This window comes from Melanerpes formicivorus, unplaced genomic scaffold (genome assembly GCF_026170545.1).
Source record: "Melanerpes formicivorus ecotype bairdi unplaced genomic scaffold, bMelFor1.0.p_v2 SCAF_95, whole genome shotgun sequence".
Lineage (NCBI taxonomy): Eukaryota > Metazoa > Chordata > Aves > Piciformes > Picidae > Melanerpes > Melanerpes formicivorus.
The window spans coordinates 2,094,070-2,112,916 of NW_027142447.1; the positions used below are offsets into that span (position 1 = coordinate 2,094,070).

An 18,847-nucleotide genomic window follows, 5' to 3' on the forward strand; every position below is an offset into this window, starting at 1 on the left:
GGAAGGATCTGGAGGTGCTGAAGTGTGTCCAGAGAAAGACCATAAGGATGATCAGAGGGCTGCTGCACCTCTCCTATGGGAACAGCCTGAGGGAGCTGGGGCTGTTTAGCCTGAAGAAGAGAAAGCTCCAAGGAGACTTTATTGTAGCCTTCCAGTATCTGAAGGGGGATACAAGAAAGCTGGGGAGGGACTTATTAGGGTGTCAGGGAGTGATAGGACTGGGGGGAATGGAACAAAACTAGAAATGGGTAGATTCAGATTGGATGTTAGGAAGAAGTTCTTCCCCATGAGGGTGGTGAGAGACTGGAGCAGGTTGCCCAGGGAGGTTTCATAGTTTCATAGTTTCATTCAGGGTTGGAAGGGACCACAAGGATCATCTAGTTCCAACCCCCCTGCCATGGGCAGGGACACCCCACACTAGATCAGGCTGGACAGAGCCTCATCCAGCCTGCTCTTAAACACCCCCAGGAACGGGGCCTCGACCATCTCCCTGGACAACCCATTCCAGGGTTTCACCACTCTCATGGGGAAGAACCTCCTCCTCACATCCAGCCTGAATCTCCCCACCTCCAGCTTCATTCCATTCCCCCTAGTCCTATCACTACCTGAGATCCTGAGAAGTCCTTCCCCAACCTTCCTGTAGGCCCCCTTCAGATACTGGAAGGCGACAATTAGGTCACCTCGGAGCCTTCTCTTCTGCAGACTGAACAGCCCCAACTCCTTCAGTCTGTCCTCACAGGAGAGGTGCTCCAGCCCTCTGCTCATCCTCGTGGCCCTTCTCTGGACACGTTCCAGCACCTCCACATCCCTCTTGTAATAGGGGCTCCAGAACTGGACACAGTACTCCAGGTGGGGTCTCACCAGGGCTGAGTAGAGGGGGAGGATCACCTCCCTCAACCTGCTGGCCACACTTCTCCTGATGCAGCCCAGGATCTGATTGGCTTTGCGGGCTGCAAGTGCACACTGAGAGCTCATGTTGAGCTTTTTGTCCACCAGCACCCCCAAGTCTCTCTCCTCAGGGCTATCCTCCAGCCAGTCACTGCCTAGCCTGTATTTGTGCCTGGGATTGCCTCGACCCAGATGCAGGACCCTGCACTTGCTCTTATTGAACTTCATGAGGTTGGCCTGTGCCCACCTCTCCAGCCTGTCAAGGTCCCTCTGGATGGCCTCCCTTCCCTCCAGCGTGTCTGCTGCACCACACAGCTTGGTGTCATCAGCAAACTTGCTGAGGGTGCACTCAATGCCACTGTCCATGTCCCCCACAAAGATGTTGAACCAATGAGGTGGTGGAAGCCTCATCCTTGGAGGTTTTTAAGGCCAGGCTGGATGTAGCTGTGAGCAACCTGCTGTAGTGTGAGGTGTCCCTGCCCATGACAACAGGATTGGAACTAAATGATCCTTGAGGTCCCTTCCAAACCTAACAATTCTATGATTCTATAGTGGGGAAGCTACAGCCTTGCAGTTGTTTGGTATCCAGGCACCAATCCTCCTGGCTTGTTCTCCAAAGCAGAAGGGGAAACTTGCTATAAAGGTGAGAGGCTGCTTGCATTGCCTCCCTCTGGGAACAGCTGTCTTCCAGGGGCTAGAAATGCCCTCACTTTTTAGCCCAAAGAGCCATATGGAAATACTATGGCACATAAACGAGACACTTTGAAGCCTCCACTGAGATGCTGTGGCACCCAGTTCTCAATCCAGTGATCTACCTACCATTAAAATCTGCCACCTGGGACATCTCTAACATAGGTTTCTAACCTTTTTGCCAAGCCTAGTTGAACACCAGAGACTTTGGAGCTCGCTTTGGCTTTCAGGTCATAGAATCAGTGAGGGTTGGAAGGGACCACAAGGATCATCTAGTTCCAACCCCCCTGCCATGGGCAGGGACACCCCACACTAGATCAGCCTGGCCACAGCCTCTTCCAGCCTGGGCTTAAACACCTCCAGGGATGGGGCCTCAACCACCTCCCTGGACAACCCATTCCAGGGCTTCACCACTCTCATGGGGAAGAACTTCCTCCTGACTGTTTGTGTTCACACAGTCAAGCCTTCTTTGGGCAGAGAGCACCACCTGCACCAAAATCCATTTTCCCTGCAGTGACAGGTTGTTAAAGTTTGGGATGTCAGTCAGAGCCCACTGTGATTTACTGCAAGGTAGACAGCCGAGCTAAACCAAGTTCCTGGTGCAGAATTTTTCCAGCTGAGGCCAAACTGTGACCTGAATGAAAAGTTCAACAGTTGGGAAGAACAGAGCACAAGTTCTGGCTGAGCTCTGTCCCTCATGCTTTGGATCATACAATCCTGGAGTTGTTTCGGTTGGAAAAGATCTTTAAGATTGTTGAGTCCAACTGGTATCTGACTCTACTATGTCTGGTGTTAAATCACATCCCTCAGCACCACATCTCTTAATCTTTGAAACACCTCCAGGAACAGGGATTCAATCACCTCCCTGGGGAGCCCATTCCAGGGTCTGAGAACCATTTCAGTGAAGAATTTCCATCTAATGTCCAACCTAAACTTCCCTTGGTGCAACTGAGAAGGTTTCCTCTCATCCCATGGCTTGTTACTAGAGAGAAGAAGCTGACCCCCACCTCATTCCAACTTCCATTCAGGTAGCTCTAGAGAGCCAGAAGGTCTCTCCTCAGCCTACTTCTCTCCAGGCTAAATAAGCCCAGTTCCCTCAGCCACTCCTCACAAGACCTCTTCTCCAGACCCATCACAGGATATGCTGATCTTCCCTGGATGTGCTCTGGCACCTCGATGTCTTTCTTGTAGTGAGGCTCCAAACCTGATCACAGCACTCAGGATGGAGCCTCACCAGTGTACAGGGCAACAACCACATCCCTGCTCCTGCTGCTCACCACATTCTTGATACAGGCCAGGATGCTGTTGGCCTTCTTGGCCATCTGGGCACACACCAGCTTATGTGCAGCCTCCTGTTGATCAACACCCTTAGATCTTCTCTGCTGGGCAGCTTTCCAGCCACTCAGACCCAAGCCTGGAGTGTTCATGGGGTGGTTGTGACCCAAGTGCGAGTCCCAGCCTTGTTGAATTTCATGCAGCTCACCTCAGTCCATCAATCCAGCCTGTCCAGGTCCCTCTGTAAAGCCTTCTGATCCTCAGGCAGATCAACACAACCCACCCAGGCTAGTGTCATCTGCAAACTTATAGAGGGTGCACTCAATCCCCTTGTCCAGATCATTGATAAAGATACTAAAGAGAACTGTTCCCAATACTGAGCCCTGGAGAACACCACTTGTGACTGGGCACCAGCTGGATTTGATCCTGGCCATCCAGACAGGTTTTTACCCAGTGTGGCATCCACCCATCCAAGCCAGGAGCAGCCAGTTTCTCCAGGAGGATGCTGTGGGACATAGTGTCAAAGGCTTTACAAAATCCACAGCCTTTCCCTCATCTATTACGGGGGTCATCTTGTTGTAGAAGGAGGTCAGGTTCATGAAGGAGGATCTGCCCCTCACCTGCACAGGCTGTGTAATGGCACTCAAGATGATCTGCTCCATGAGGTGATTTGGAACAGTCAGCATGGCTTTGCCAAGGGCAAATCCTGCCTGACCAACCTGGTGGCCTTCTATGAGCAGGTGACAAAATTAATAGCTGAGGGGCGAGCAACTGATGTCATTTACCTGGAGCTGAGCAAAGCCTTCGACACTGTCCCACACCACATCCTGGTCTCCAGGCTGGTGACACATGGGTTTGATGGGTGACCACTAGATGGATAAGGAACTGGCTTGATGGCTGCACCCAAAGAGTGGCTGTCAATGGCTCCATGTCCCAGTGGAGGCCAGGGACAAGCAGAGTCCCTCAGGGATCAGTCCTGGGACCAGGCTTGTTCAACATCTTTGTGGGTGCCATGGACAGTGGCACTGAGTGCACCCTCAGCAAGTTTGCTGATGACACCAAGCTGTGTGGTGCAGCAGACAGCTGGAGGGAAGGGAGGCCATCCAGAGGGACCTGGACAGGCTGGAGAGGTGGGCACAAGCCAACCTCATGAAGTTCAATAAGAGCAAGTGCAGGGTCCTGCATCTGGGTCGAGGCAATCCCAGGCACAAATCCAGGCTGGGCAGGGACTGGCTGGAAAGCAGCCCTGAGGAGAGAGACTTGGGGGTGCTGGGGGAGGAGAAGCTCAACAGGAGCTCTCAGTGTGCACTTGCAGCCCAGAAAGCCAATCAGATCCTGGGCTGCATCAGGAGAAGTGTGGCCAGCAGGGCAAGGGAGGTGATTCTCCGCCTCTGCTCAGCCCTGGTGAGACCCCACCTGGAGTACTGCCTCCAGTTCTGGAGCCCCTATTCCAAGAGGGATGTGGAGGTGCTGGAAGGTGTCCAGAGAAGGGCCACAAGGATGATCAGAGGGCTGGAGCACCTCTCCTGTGAGGACAGACTGAAGGAGTTGGGGCTGTTCAGTCTGGAGAAGAGAAGGCTCTGAGGTGACCTAATTGTGGCCTTCCAGTATCTGAAGGGGGCTACAGGAAGGCTGGGGAGGGACTGCTCAGGATCTCAGGTAGTGATAGGACTAGGGGGAATGGAATGAAGCTGGAGGTGGGGAGATTCAGGCTGGAGGTGAGGAGGAAGTTCTTCCCCATGAGAGTGGTGAAGCCCTGGAATGGGTTGTCCAGGCAGGTGGTTGGGGCCCCATCCCTGGAGGTGTTTAAGCCCAGGCTGGATGAGGCTCTGGCCAGGCTGATCTAGTGTGGGGTGTCCCTGCCCATGGCAGGGGGGTTGGCACTAGATGATCCTTGTGGTCCCTTCCAACCCTGCAGTTCCCCAATTCCTCCTTCCAGCCCTTCTTGTAGAAGGGTGTCATCTCAAACAAGTGTCAGGAAATTGCTCAGGCTGTTTCCAACTAGACCAACACCAGGCACCAATCCTTCTGGCTTGTTCTCCAAAGCAGAAGGGGAAACTTGCTATAAAGGTGAGAGGCTGCTTGCATTGCCTCCCTCTGGGAACAGCTGTCTTCCAGGGGCTAGAAATGCCCTCACTTTTTAGCCCAAAGAGCCATATGGAAATGCTATGGCACATAAACAAGACACTTTGAAGCCTCCACTGAGATGCTGTGGCACCCAGTTCTCAATCCAGTGATCTACCATGAAAATCTGCCACCTGGGACATCTCTAACATAGGTTTCTAACCCTTTTTGCCAAGCCTAGTTGAACCTCAGAGACTTTGGAGCTCGCTTTGGCTTTCAGGTCATAGAATCATAGAATCAGTCAGGGTTGGAAGGGACCACAAGGATCATCTAGTTCCAACCCCCCTGCCATGGGCAGGGACACCCCACACTAGATCAGCCTGGCCAGAGCCTCATCCAGCCTGGGCTTAAACACCTCCAGGGATGGGGCCTCAACCATCTCCCTGGACAACCCATTCCAACACAGTGAACTGGAACCTGCATTTGCCCAGGAGGTGTTGCTGGAAGAATAAGCAAGACACCCTGTAGTAAAAACGCTTCAAGTGACATGTAGACATTATGTTTCCTGTCTCCTTCTTTCAGGTTTGGTTGAAGAGGGGAGTCTCTACGTCTTTAAGGATGAGAGGTTGATTGAATTTGATGGGGAACTGGCCACAGATGTCTTGGTGGAATTCCTGCTGGATGTAAGCACAGATAAGCTCAAAGCTAGATAAAGCCTCCCAGAGAAGGCCTTGCAAATGCTCCCTCTGCTAAGAACCACAGGTTTATCTTTATCTGAAATTCCATCCCTGTTTGTTACACCCTGGTAAGGATGACATTTTCCAGCTTCCCAAACACTTATCTGGCCACAGGTTCCTGGGAAAGCTGGTGTATTTACATGCCACCAGCCACTTACATCTTAAAGACAGCAGCACAGAAACATGCAGGTTGGAAGAGACCCTCGGGATCACCAAGTCCAACTGATAACCCTGCTCTACAAGGTTCACCCCTAAACCATATCCCCAAGCACTGCATCCAAATCACCTTTAAACACATCCAGGGTTGGTAACTCAACCACCTCCCTGGGCAGCACATTCCAGTGCCTGACCACTCTTTCAGTGAAAATTCTTTTCCTAGTGTCCAGTCTAAACCTTCCCAGTCGCAGCTTGAAGCTTTCCCTCTTGTTCTATCACTTACAACCTGTGAGAAGAGACCAGCACCAGCCCCTCCACAGCATCCTTTCAGGTAGTTGTCTATAGAGAGCAATGAGGTCTCCCCTCACCCTCCTGCTTTCCAACCTAAACAGCCCCAGCTCCTTCAGTCCCTCATCATAAGGTGTTCTGCTTGCTGTCCTGTTTACAGAGTATTTGGTTGGAGGCAAGAGGCAGCCCCTCATAACTGACTGCTACTTATACACCTCAGTTAGCAAGCTGGTTGGTGTGCAAACACTTTGCCATTTGCAAAACCATTCAGCCTTCTTTTTTAGAGAAGAGCGGTTTAAAAGCCACAGAATCAATAAGGTTGGGAAAGACCTCAGAGATCATCAAGTCCAACCTGCCACCCAACACCTCAGGACTAACTAAACCATGGCTTCAAGTGCCATGATCAAGCCCTTTTCTGAACACCTCCAGGGATGGTGACTCCACCACCTCCCTGGGCAGCACATTCCAATGGCTAACAACTCTCTCTGGAAAGAACTTTCTCCTCACCTCCAGCCTGAACCTCCCCTGGTGCAACTTGAGACTGTGTCCTCTTGTTCTGGTGCTGGTTGCCTGGGAGAAGAGACCAACCCCCTCCTGGCTACAACCTCTCTTCAGGGAGTTGTAGAGAGCAATAAGGTCTCCCCTGAGTCTCCTCTTCTCCAGGCTAAACAACCCCAGCTCCCTCAGCCTCTCCTCACAGGGCTGTGCTCAAGGCCTCTCCCCAGCCTCATTGCCCTTCTCTGGACACATTCAAGTGTCTCAATGTCCTTCTTAAATTGAGGGTTATTGGAAAAAAAAGAATCCAAGTCGTCTCATTCTCATAGAGCAACTAAGAAGAGCTCAGTTCACTGAAAAAGGCACCCGCTGCAAACTGTTTGCCCATTTCTAGGCAAAACCACACAAACAGCATAATCTTCCACTGCCTGTTCAATGAACATACTGCACTGCACTGCTATGAGTTAGAGAAGATCAAGGTACTAGGTAGGACCCAGTGCTCTTGTGTCACAGAATCACAGAATGGTAGAGGCTGGAAGGGAACTCTGGAGATCATCTAGTCTAATTCCCCTGCCAGGGTAGGGTCACCTAGAGCAGGCTGCACAGGAACACAGGAAAATCTCCAGAGAAGGAGGGTCATTTTTTGCATGGGCACAACTATGTACTCACCTTTCTGCTGGCTTGCAAAAGCTCCACCAGCACCTTGCACTTCTCTTTCTGCCCAGGCAACACCCCAAAGCCATGGTCTTTGCTTGGCAGTGAAAACATTTTGCAGCAGCTTAGCTTTCCTTAGAGATGAGTCTCCCTGAATGAGCAGCTGTGTAATAATGCAGATCAGGGGGGGTAAGGTAGAGTTTCAAGGGTTTGTTTCCCAGGGTGGCAGGTTGCCTAAGTGGTCTCCTGCAGTGCAGGAGTGCTGGTGGGCAGAGGCATGGCTGGAGAAGAAAAGCAGCTCCCTAGGACCTTAGATCTACAGCAAAGTCTGTGTCTTAGTGCATTAGGTGTGGTGGCCAAAACACAGGGAGGTGGTTGAGTCACCGTCCCTGGAGGTGTTCAAGAGGGGATTGGATGTGGCACTTGGTGCCATGGTCTAGTCATGGGGTCTGTGGTGACAGGTTGGACTTAATGATCCTCGAGGTCCTTTCCAACCTTAGTGATACTGTGATACTGTGATACATGCAAGTGGCTTCAGGCATCTGCCTCACCTAGCAGTGCAACAGCCAGGGCAGGGCTTTGCTGTGACCCTGGCAGCAGTGGGATCCCCAGCTCCTAAGGCTCAGGCCAGCAGGGAGCTGCATGTGCTGCTGTGGACACACAGCAGAGACGGCCTCATGCCAGAGCACCAGTCACAAAGGATGCAGTGTAAGGTGCTTTGTGAGGTTTTCTTTGCTCTACTTTGTGGTGTGCCACTGAAAAATCATGTTCTATGAACAAAGGAAGAGAAGAAGGATCTCTGCTTGGGTGTGTTCCACTCCAAAGAGAAAATGCCCAGCCAAGAAGGGAAGTAAACCCAAACACCTCTGTGGTGCCTTGGCAGCCTGATCTCAAAGGAAAATAAACCCAGAGGTTCTCTGCTCCTCTGTAGGCTGTGTAGTGGGCTGACTGCTTTTTGTTTGGGTTGTTTTCCAGTGAAACCACACCTGACCCACACCAGTACTGCAGGGCAAAATAATCAGCCCCAATACCTTCACCAGCAGTGACTAGTTAAGAAAATAGAAGCAAGGACAAACAGAAGAGGCAGAGAGGTCTTCCAGCTTTCTCAACAGCACCAACATCCTGACAGGCAGGAAAATTCACATGACTTTCCACTGCTCCAAAACAGTGTTTGGCCACCCTCCAGTGTCTTGGTATTAGGGCTTTCCAAAGCCAAGTTCTCTGCAATGACCTCTTGCAGTGAATGACAAGTGAACACAAAGATATCCATCATTCACAGAAGCTCATGGTCCCTTTCAGTCTGCTTTATCCTCGGTCCTGCTAAAGCCAGCTGCAATTGCTACCCCTTATCTCTCATCACAGCAGGTCCCCTCAGCACTCATTTGGGTTACCCAGACCCAAATGAATCTCCCAGCTTCCCTCTTGGTGCTTCAACCTCTTCTTCTCCCAGGCAACCAGCACCAGAACAAGAGGATGCAGTCTCAAGCTGTGACAGGGGAGGTTTAGACTGGATGTCAGGATGAAAGTCTTCATAGAGAGAGTGATTGCCCATTGGAATGGGCTGCCTCAGGAGGTGGTGGAGTCACCATCACTGGAGGTGTTTAGGAAGAGACTGGATGGGGTTGTTGGTGCCATGGTTTGGTTGATTAGGTGGTGTTGGGTGATAGGTTGGACTTGATGATCTTGAAGGTCTCTTCCAACCTGGTCTGGTCTGGCCTATTCTATTCTATTCTATTCTATTCTATTCTATTCTATTCTATTCTATTCTATTCTAACCCTCAGTTTAGGAAGGAGGTTGACTTGCTGGAACAAGTCCAGAAAAGGGCAACAAAGTTGGTGAGGGGTTTGGAACACAGCCCTGTGAGGAGAGGCTGAGGGAGCTGGGGTTGCTTAGCCTGGAGAAAAGGAGACTCAGGGTGACCTTATTGCTCTCTACAACTACCTGAAGGGAAGTTGTAGACAGGCAGAGGTTGGTCTCTTCTCCCAGGCAACCAGCACCAGAACAAGAGGACACAGTCTCTGGCTGTGCCAGGAGAGGTTTAGGCTGGATGTTAGGAAAAAGTTCTATACAGAGAGAGTGATTGCCCATTGGAATGTGCTGCCTGGGGAGGTGGTGGAGTCACCATCACTGGAGGTGTTCAGGAGGAGACTTGATGGGGTGCTTGGTGCCATGGGTTAGCTGTTTGGGTGGGTTGGATTGGTTGATGGGTTGGACACGATGATCTTGAAGGTCTCTTCCAACCTGGATGATGATGATGATGATGATGATTATTATTATTATTAACCTAAGCAGTGAACCTAATAAGAGCTTTCTCTGAAGGTGACCTGAAGGTGACCTGCATGTCTCAGTCCCTCCCATTAAGGCAGAGAGCACTAAGCCGAGTTTCCAGCAGCAGAGAAATTGGGTGACCTCTTTCTCCCCACTTAGGCTGATAGTGACACCCTCTGCCAGGCATAGGGTTGTGCTACCAATGGGTGTGTTACCAAATGCATTTGTCATGGCAGCTGCTAGAAGACCCTGTGGAGATCATAAACAGCAAGCTGGAGCTTCAGGCCTTTGACCAGATCGACGAGGAAATCAAACTCATCGGCTACTTCAAAGGAGAAGACTCTGAACGTAAGATCAATATGTTCTTTGAGGGGCTTGGAGCCCAAGCCTGGGGCTCTGGGGACTGGGCATCAGTTCTTCTGCATTAAGTTGTTAGGGGTATGTGTTAGGGCTGTGACAGTGACAAAGTTGCTGGAGGATGAGGTGGGGTTGCAGGGAAATTACTGGCGTTACAGTGCATGAGCCCGTTCCTACACCAACAGCAATGGCCCTTCTGCAAGGTGTCTGCTGTCAAGACAAGAGGGAGATAATCCAGGGGCTTGAAGTTAGTCTACCTCACCCCAAACCAGCTGAGGTTACAGTTACACTGCTTATGAGCATAAAGGGTCAAAGAAAGAGGGAGGGAGGCAAAGCAAACAAGAGGGACACACATGAAATACTAACCTGGCAAACCCACAGCAGCATTAAGCAGGACACTTCAGAGCAGCCCAGCATAGACACTGACCTGTTCCTTCTCACAGAACCCCAAGACTGAGAGGGGGCTGGTCCCATGCCCTGAGCAGTGGGCACCTCAGAGACCAGAGTCCAGGCAAAACATGACCTTGAGATGAGTCTTGAGAAACCCTCACCTAAGACTCTCTCCAGCAAGCTCCTCTTTGCCAGCCCCAGGCAATCCCCCTGCTCTCTAGGTGGTGGTGGTAGTGTGCAACCCACATTAGAGGAGCTTGCCTTCAGCAAAAAAACCCAACTGTTCCTACCTAACCAAGCAACATTTCACCAGATCTGCTACACCACCACAGCCTGTCTCACCTGCTCAAGCTGGGCTGCCTGTCAAACCTTTGCTTCCTTCCCCTTTTCTCCTTCCAGATTACAAAGCATTTGAAGAAGCTGCCGAACACTTCCAGCCATACATCAAGTTCTTTGCCACCTTTGACAAAGGGGTAAGCATCCATGGACCTTCATGGCAGCTCACAGAGTCCACCTCCTGCTCTCCAGAAGCTCAGGATGTTCCCAGATTTAATGCCTGTCTCCAGTTTCTCCATTGCATTCTGCCTATACTCTGTGCTATTGGTGTCCGCATTTGGGGTTCTCCCTGTCACAAGACAAAAGGCCATTTCTGCAGCCTGGAGGCAGGTCTGCAAACCATCCCAATTAAGTTTATGGGATGTTGATTCTGGCCTAGCTCTGCCCCAGCTCTTGAGGCCAGTGGTGTAGAGAGCATCAGCATTTCTTTGGCTGGAAAGTAGCCCTGAGGAGAGAGACTTGGGGGTGCTGGGGGAGGAGAAGCTCCACAGGAGCTCTCAGTGTGCACTTGCAGCCCAGAAAGCCAATCAGATCCTGGGCTGCATCAGGAGAAGTGTGGCCAGCAGGGCAAGGGAGGTGATTCTCCCCCTCTACTCAGCTCTGGTGAGACCCCACCTGGAGTACTGCCTCCAGTTCTGGAGCCCCTATTCCAAGAAGGATCTGGAGGTGCTGGAAGGTGTCCAGAGAAGGGCCACAAGGATGAGCAGAGGGCTGGAGCACCTCTCCTGTGAGGACAGACTGAAGGAGTTGGGGCTGTTCAGTCTGGAGAAGAGAAGGCTCTGAGGTGACCTCATTGTGGCCTTCCAGTATCTGAAGGGGGCTACAAGAAGGCTGGGGAGGGACTGCTCAGGATCTCAGGGAGTGATAGGACTAGGGGGAATGGAATGAAGCTGGAGGTGGGGAGATTGAGGCTGGAGGTGAGGAGGAAGTTCTTCCCCATGAGAGTGGTGAAGCCCTGGAATGGGTTGTCCAGGGAGGTGGTTGAGACCCCATCCCTGGAGGTGTTTAAGCCCAGGCTGGCTGAGGCTGTGGCCAGGCTGATCTAGTGTGGGGTGTCCCTGCCCATGGCAGGGGGCTTGGAACTAGATGATCCTGACTCATCCTGACTGATCCTGATACTAACCAAGGAAAGTTCCATTCATATTTTGTTGGCCACCCTTGAAAGTGTATGGTGAGAGAGAGCAAGCCCCTTGACCTCATCTCTGCCACTCTGAATGGCAGAGGCATGGCAAGCCCGCTCATCTCTGACCATCTGCACTGTACCAGGTTGCCAAGAAGCTGGGCCTGAAGATGAACGAGGTGGACTTCTACGAACCGTTTATGGACGAGCCTGTTCACATCCCTGATAAGCCTTACTCAGAAGAGGAGCTGGTTGAGTTTGTGAAGGAGCACAAAAGGTAGGTAGCATCCAGGCCACTCCTGGCCATGGCAAGTGGATAAAGGTGTCTGTCACGGCAGGCTCCTTGCTCTAAGGCATCCCTCAGTTAAAAAAAACAACAGGATGATGACCACCTTTGGGTGATTTGCTGGCCCAAGACTGAGATCCCACAGATTCCCAGAATGGTGGGGGGTAGAAAAGACCTCTGGGGATCATGTAGTCAATCCCCACTCCCACCCCACCACTGAAGCAGGCAGCCCAGGACCACATCCAGGTGGGTTTTGAAACTCTCCAGAGAAGGAGACTTTGAAACCTCTCCGAGCAGCCTGTTCCAGTGCTCCATTCTCAAAGTGTGGTAGTGAGAGAAGTTCAGTTCACACAAACCACAGCTAACTCAGGCAGAGAAGCTGTATGTTACAAGCAGAATGAAATGCAGTGAATATATACACAATATACAGTATTTGCAGTGCATACAAGAGCATACAGGAGAGAACATAACACAGAACACTGCCCCCCCCCCTCCATAGAGGAGGGCCCCCCCAAAACCCCCTTTCCCCCTTCCTCCCTTTTTACCCAAAAGGGGTTAGAGAGAAAAGTCACACAAAGTAAAAAGCTTTCTCTTTAGGTTTAGGTGGAACTCTTGCCCCTTGTCCCCTGGCCATGACTGAAAAGAGGCCAACTCCATCTTCTTGACAGCCACCCTTTAGATATTTATAGACCTTGATTTTGGCTGGTCTTTTCCTACTCTCAGGTGTACAGGTATGTAAGCTGAAACCAGACCCTACCACCATCCCTTCACCATCCCTGGAGGTGTTCAAGAGGGGATTGGATGTGGCACTTGGTGCCATGGTCTAGTCATGAGGTGTGTGGTGACAGGTTGGACTCGATGATCTTTGAGGTCTCTTCCAACCTTGGTGATACTGTGATACCATGGGGCTGTGATACCACAGCATCCCTCCTTCCCTCTGGTCAGTTCTCTCTCAAAGAGTAGGGAGGCTTGCCAGCAGTGGAGAGTGGACACCTTGCCCTACTTGCCCATGCTTTTAGCTTAGATCTACACAGAAGATGATCTGCTCCAAGGCCTCTCAAGCCAAATCCAAACTCCTTCTAGTCTTCTTCTTCCCCTAAGCAGCTTCACTAGTGAGTATACCTCTCTCCTGATGTCAGATATGCCTCTAGGCAGCATCCAAACACAAACCAAGCTCCAAGGAACCATGATGTGCTAAGAGGCTCCTGCTGATTGCAGGCCCAGAGAGGAAGCCACTGTTGTTATGGCTGCTGTTGGGTCTCTCATGTCCTGCTGAGCACCTACAGTGTTTGATGGACTCAGCAGGAGCTGTGGATGCTCCATGCTTTTTGCCATCAGATTTATTGCACAGCTGTTCAGGGATTCATCTACCAGGAGTCTGGAAGTGACTGGAAAGTCTGATTCCATATAAAATCACAGTGTTAGGTAGAAGTGACCAATTACCTTACAGGTGCTTTAGTTTTACACCCTTAAAAGTATAGTGCAGGATAGTTAGAGAGGCTATCTGCTGCTCCTGCAGCTCTATTTCCCAGCAGACATTCAGGGGATCAGAACAGAGTTCAAGAGAAGCCCCTTCTAAGCAGGATCATCTAGAGCAGGTTGCACAGGAATGCATCCAGGAGGGTTTTTAAAGTCTCCAGAGGAGGAGACTCCACAACCCCTCCGGGCAGCCTGGTCCTGTGCTCCAGCACCCTCACAGGCAAGAAGTTTCTCATTAAGTTCAAGTGAAACCTCCTGTGTTGTGGTTTGTGCCCATTGCCCTTTGCTCTGTCACTGGGCACAACTGAAAAGGGTCAGGCCTCATCCTTACCTCCACCCTTTAGATATTGGTAAGTGTTGATGAGATCCCCTCTCAGTCTTCTCTTACCCAGACTAAACAGCCCCAGGTCTCTCAGCCTCTCTTCATAGGAGTGATGCTCCAGTCCCTCCATCACCTTTGTGCCCAGAGACAATTCTCTGCCTTTTCTAAGATACGAAGGAGTCCTCTGTCTCCCATGTACTAGCAGGTCACCTTGCAGACCTCCTGGATTTTCCTGACCTCTGTACTTCTCATCTTTTTTTTTCCCCAAGCTCTTTCTGTCAAGCATCAGGAGGCTGATTAAACAGAGTCAGCTAAATGCTAGCCTAATAAGGCAAGCTCTGCACCAGCTCTAAATTGCAGTGGAACCCCCCCACCCAGGTCTTACATATTTCACAATGGTATATGGTGCTTGGTAGGAACAAGGAGGTGGACCATGTGCTTTGCAAGTTTCAAGGCTCAGAAAGGAATCAAAAGGAGTCTCATGAAATCAGATGCATGAAATCCAAACCTGCCAAGGTGCTGCCATGGCAGGGGAAAAACTCTGCTATCAGACACTGATGTACTCCCAGCAGCTAATGCTGAGTCTCTCAGAGCAGAAGTGCTTCCTCCTGCTGTATCACCAGTAAAGGATCTAAATCAAAAGGCTGGAAGTGGAATCAGTCAGGCACAAAGATGATCAGGCCTGTAGAGAAAACTGAAGGAACCTCATCAGCTGCCAGGTGCTGGATCCTTGTAGACAACTTGGAAGAAGCTGGTCCTCTTCAGGCAGATGTAGAAACCCACTTGGGTTCTCCTCCTCACACAGCAGATTTTCTCATTCCATCCCAGCTGGCAAGTGTCAGCTATTCCTCCACTGAGGTACAAAGCCCTGCTGCCACCTCTCTGTCCCCAAGAAGGAGCCTTGTCACATCACTAGAGAAATCTCCTAGTGCTCAGTAGTGCCCAGGCTTTTTGGCATGCTTTAAACAGCTCTTCCAAATAGGGCTCCCTGCAGTTGTGCACAGATTGGCTTCACCACCTCTTCCTCCAGCCCTGCACAGAAATTGGGATCTCACAGAATGTTAGGGGTTGGAAGGAACCTCTGAAGACCATCCCTAGTCATTTGCTGAGCTCTCATTGTAGCTTCAACAAGGGAGCTGAAGCAGGTGCCCAGAGAAAGCCCAGGTACACAGCCTCCTGTCTGATGCTTCCCTGGGCAGCTGTGGGTGGTGGTGGTAGTGAAGTTCATTCTCTGCTGAGCAGGTCAGGAAGCCAGTGTTCAGCATGGTGGGGTGACCTGGCCAAGGTTTCACAACAGATGGGTGTCCATCTGGGGACTGTGGCCAGGTGCCCTGACTTCAAGGGCTCCGTTCAGCTTTGGTCTCAGTTGCACCAATACAAATTACTTGGTAGTTCCTCTGCCTGCAGTAGAAGACCTCTAGGTTCATGACTGTTTTGAGTGCAAAAGGCTGAAGTTGGACACCCATTCCCCACCCTTCATCCCCTTGCTCTCTAATTGTGGTGTAATGATGTGGGGGCTGAATTCTGCTCGCTCTTACTCACCTGAACCCCATTTGCCTTGCTCCCTACAGCGCAGGGAAGCAATCAGAGTAAATCCTGAGTCACTCCACAGCAATCAGTACATGTGAGTGTGATCAAACCCTTCCCACTGAGTTTTCTTTCTCCAAGAGCTGCCCCTAGAGAATGGCTCAGGAAAGCATCCTGGAAACCAGCTACAAGCATGCATGAGTACACAGCACACATTTACCTGATACCACCTCCAGTTCCTGACAATCAGCAAGGAGGAGACTCGCTGGCTCAAAACTCATATCCTTGATCTTGTGCTTAGTGATTATTTCTTCCATGTCTGTAGTAGTTTATTTAATCTCATTTCTATTTTAATGCTGAAAGTATCTGACAGGAGTGAATTTGGCAACTGAATTATTCATGGCATCATTGAATGCATCCAGAGAAGGGCAAAAAGGCTGGGAAGAGACCTCGAGCACAAGCCTGGTGCGGGGGGGCTGAGGGAACTGGGGTTGTTTAGCCTGGAGAAGAGGAGGCTCAGGGGAGACCTTATTGCTCTCTACAACTACCTGAAGGGAGGTTGTAGCCAGGTGGGGTTTGGTCTCTTCTCCCAGGCAACCAGCACCAGAACAAGAGGACACAGTCTCAAGCTGTGCCAGAGGAAGTTTAGGTTCAAGGTGAGGAGAAAGTTCTTCCCAGAGAGAGTTGTTAGCCATTGGAATGTGCTGCCCAGGGAGGTGGTGGAGTCACCATGCCTGGATGTGTTCAAGAGGGGATTGGACATGGCACTTGGTGCCATGGTTTAATTAGTCATGAGGTGTTGGGTGAGAGGTTGAACTTGATGATCTCTGAGGTCTCTTCCAATCTTGTTGCTTCTATCATTCTATCATTCTATGGCATCAAAAGAGACATTCATTCTGTAACTGCTACCTAACAATTTGTCTGTGAGCCTCCTAGCTCTGCTGTTGAGAGGAAAAATCACAGAATCATAGAATTGTTTTGATTGGAAACAACCTCTAAGGTCCTAGAATCTAACTGTCAACCTCAGACCACCATGGCCATTAAACCATGTCCTTAGGTGCCACGTCCACACATTTCTTGAGCACCTCCAGGGACAGTGACTCCACCACCTCCCTGTGCAGCCTGTTCCAGTGCCTGATCACTCTTTCAGGGAAGAAATTTTCCCCCAATATTCAATCTAGTCCCCTCCTGGGTTCAACTTGTGGCCATTTCTTCTCATTCTATCACCTGATACTAGGGAGAAGGGATCAACTCTCACCTCACTACAGCTTCCTTTCAGGTAGTAGTAGAGAGTGGCAAGGTCTCCCTTCAGCCTCCTCTTCTCCAGACTAAACAATTGCATTTCCCTCAGCTGCTCCTCACGAGACCTGCTCTCCAGACCCTTCATCAGCTTTCTTGCCCTTCTCTAGACATACTCCAGCAACCATTCCCTTTTTTGTTTTTTCACCATTCCCACTTTTTTAGACCCCTTGCTAAATCCCCTGTCAGTCACCTCTTTTACAAGATAATGAGTTCTTCTCTATTTAATCTCCACCAAACAGAGGGCATTCCATACTTTCATTTACCACTGCAATATTTCCATGCCTCTTTTTCATGTAATTTCTGTGATGGGATGGCCAGAACCACACATGCATTCACTGTGAGAATAGAATAGAATAGAATAGAATAGAATAGAATAGAATAGAATAGAATAGAATAGAATAGAATAGAATAGAATAGAATAGAATAGAATAGAATAGAATAGAATAGAATAGAATAGAATTAACCAGATTGGAAAAGACCTTTGAGATCATTGAGTCCAACCTATCACCCAACACCATCTAATCAACTAAACCATGGCACCAAGCACCCCATCCAGTCTCTTCCTAAACACCTCCAGGGATGGTGACTCCACCCTCCCTGGGCAGCACATTCCAATGGCCAATCTCTCTTTCTATGAAGAACTTCCTCTTCACCTCCAGCCTAAACCTCCCCTGACACAGGTTGAGACTGTGTCCTCTTGTTCTGGTGCTGGTTGCCTGGCAGAAGAGACCAACCCCCACCTGGCTACAACCTCCCTTCAGGTAGTTGTAGACGGCAAGAAGGTCTCCCCTGAGCCTCTTCTTCTCCAGGCTGAGCAACCCCAGCTCCCTCAGCCTCTCCTCACAGGGCTGTGTTCCAAACCCCTCCCCAGCTTTGTTGCCCTTCTCTGGACACCTTCCAGCAACTCAACATCTTTCCTAAACTGAGAGGCCCAGAATTGGACACAGGACTCAAGGTGTGGCCTAACCAGTGCTGATCACAGGGGCACAATGACCTCCCTGCTCCTGCTGGCCACACTATTCCTGATACAGGCCAGGATGCTATTGACCTTCTTGGCTTCCTGGGCACACTGCAGGCTCATGTTCAGCCTACTAGCAACCAGTACTCCCAGGTGCCTTTCTGCCTGGCTGCTCTCTAGCCACTCTGACCCCAGCCTGAGCTGTCCACTGCCATAATGGAATAATGTGGTTTACTCCCAATTAATTCCCAATTATTTGTAACCTTCTCTTTGCATTTTGCCTTTGAAGCTGATGCTTTCTAAACCTGTGATACCTGGGCCCCTTTTCTGTGAGAGAATAATTATCTATGATTTATTTAAACCTGTAGTTGCACCTGGATTTCCAGAGTTGTTTTCCTTCAAGTGCTTTACTTCCTATGTCTATCTATCATAGAATCATTTTCATTGGTAAGACCTCTATGATCATTGAGTCCAACCATTATCTAACTCTACCAAGTCTGGTACTAAACCATGCCCCTCAGCACCATATCTCTATCGCTTTGAAACACCTCCAGGGATGGGGATTCAACCACTTCCCTGGGGAGCTGGTTGCAGTGTTTGAGAACCCTTTCAGTGAAGAAGTTTCTTCTAGTACTCAATATAACCCTCCCCTGGTGCAACTTGAGGCCATTTCTTTTCATTCTATCACTTGTTAGCAGACACTCAAGCCTCAGGAGGTCCCTCTGTATCTCCTCATAGCCAGGCCTTTGTTGGATGTCAAAGAATTGGATATGATAAGCAAACATTGCTGCATTCCCATCTCTTTTAGATTATGTGAGAATATGTTATGCACATGATGCTGCCAAAGCATATGTTATGAATTTCAATTGGCCAGTCCCCTCTGTCATGCAGAGTGATTGTTCATCTTCCAATGTCATTACTCCACAGGAGGACCCCTCCTTTGCTCTAACTTCAGCTCTTGCTTCTCTAGGAGGCTTTAGTAAGGGCCCTTGTCTAATGGTCCTCCAAAGGTAGCTTGTTGCACTGACCAGCATACCTCCATGCACTCATTGACATCAAGTGCCTCATCCAGTCTCTTCTCTTGATGACCTCAAAGATCATCAAGTCCAATCTGTCACCACAGACCTCATGACTAGACCATGGCACCAAATGCCACATCCAATCCCCTTTTGAACACATCCAGGGATGGTGACTCCATCACCTCCCTGGGCAGCACATTCCAATGGCTAACAACTCTCTCTGTGAAGAACTTTC

The 18,847-nt window shown here is 50.2% G+C and overlaps 1 protein-coding gene across 1 annotated transcript in view; it reads left to right on the plus strand.

The window, feature by feature from the left end:
• The window catches only part of LOC137455305 (calsequestrin-2), a 52,766-nt gene that overhangs the window by 19,445 nt on the left and 14,474 nt on the right, over positions 1-18,847 (plus strand). The window contains exons 3-6 of the mRNA XM_068166005.1: positions 5,500-5,600; positions 9,753-9,864; positions 10,663-10,736; positions 11,866-11,996. Of these exons, the coding sequence (XP_068022106.1) occupies positions 5,500-5,600; positions 9,753-9,864; positions 10,663-10,736; positions 11,866-11,996 (418 nt within the window). The remainder of the gene's footprint in view (positions 1-5,499; positions 5,601-9,752; positions 9,865-10,662; positions 10,737-11,865; positions 11,997-18,847) is intronic.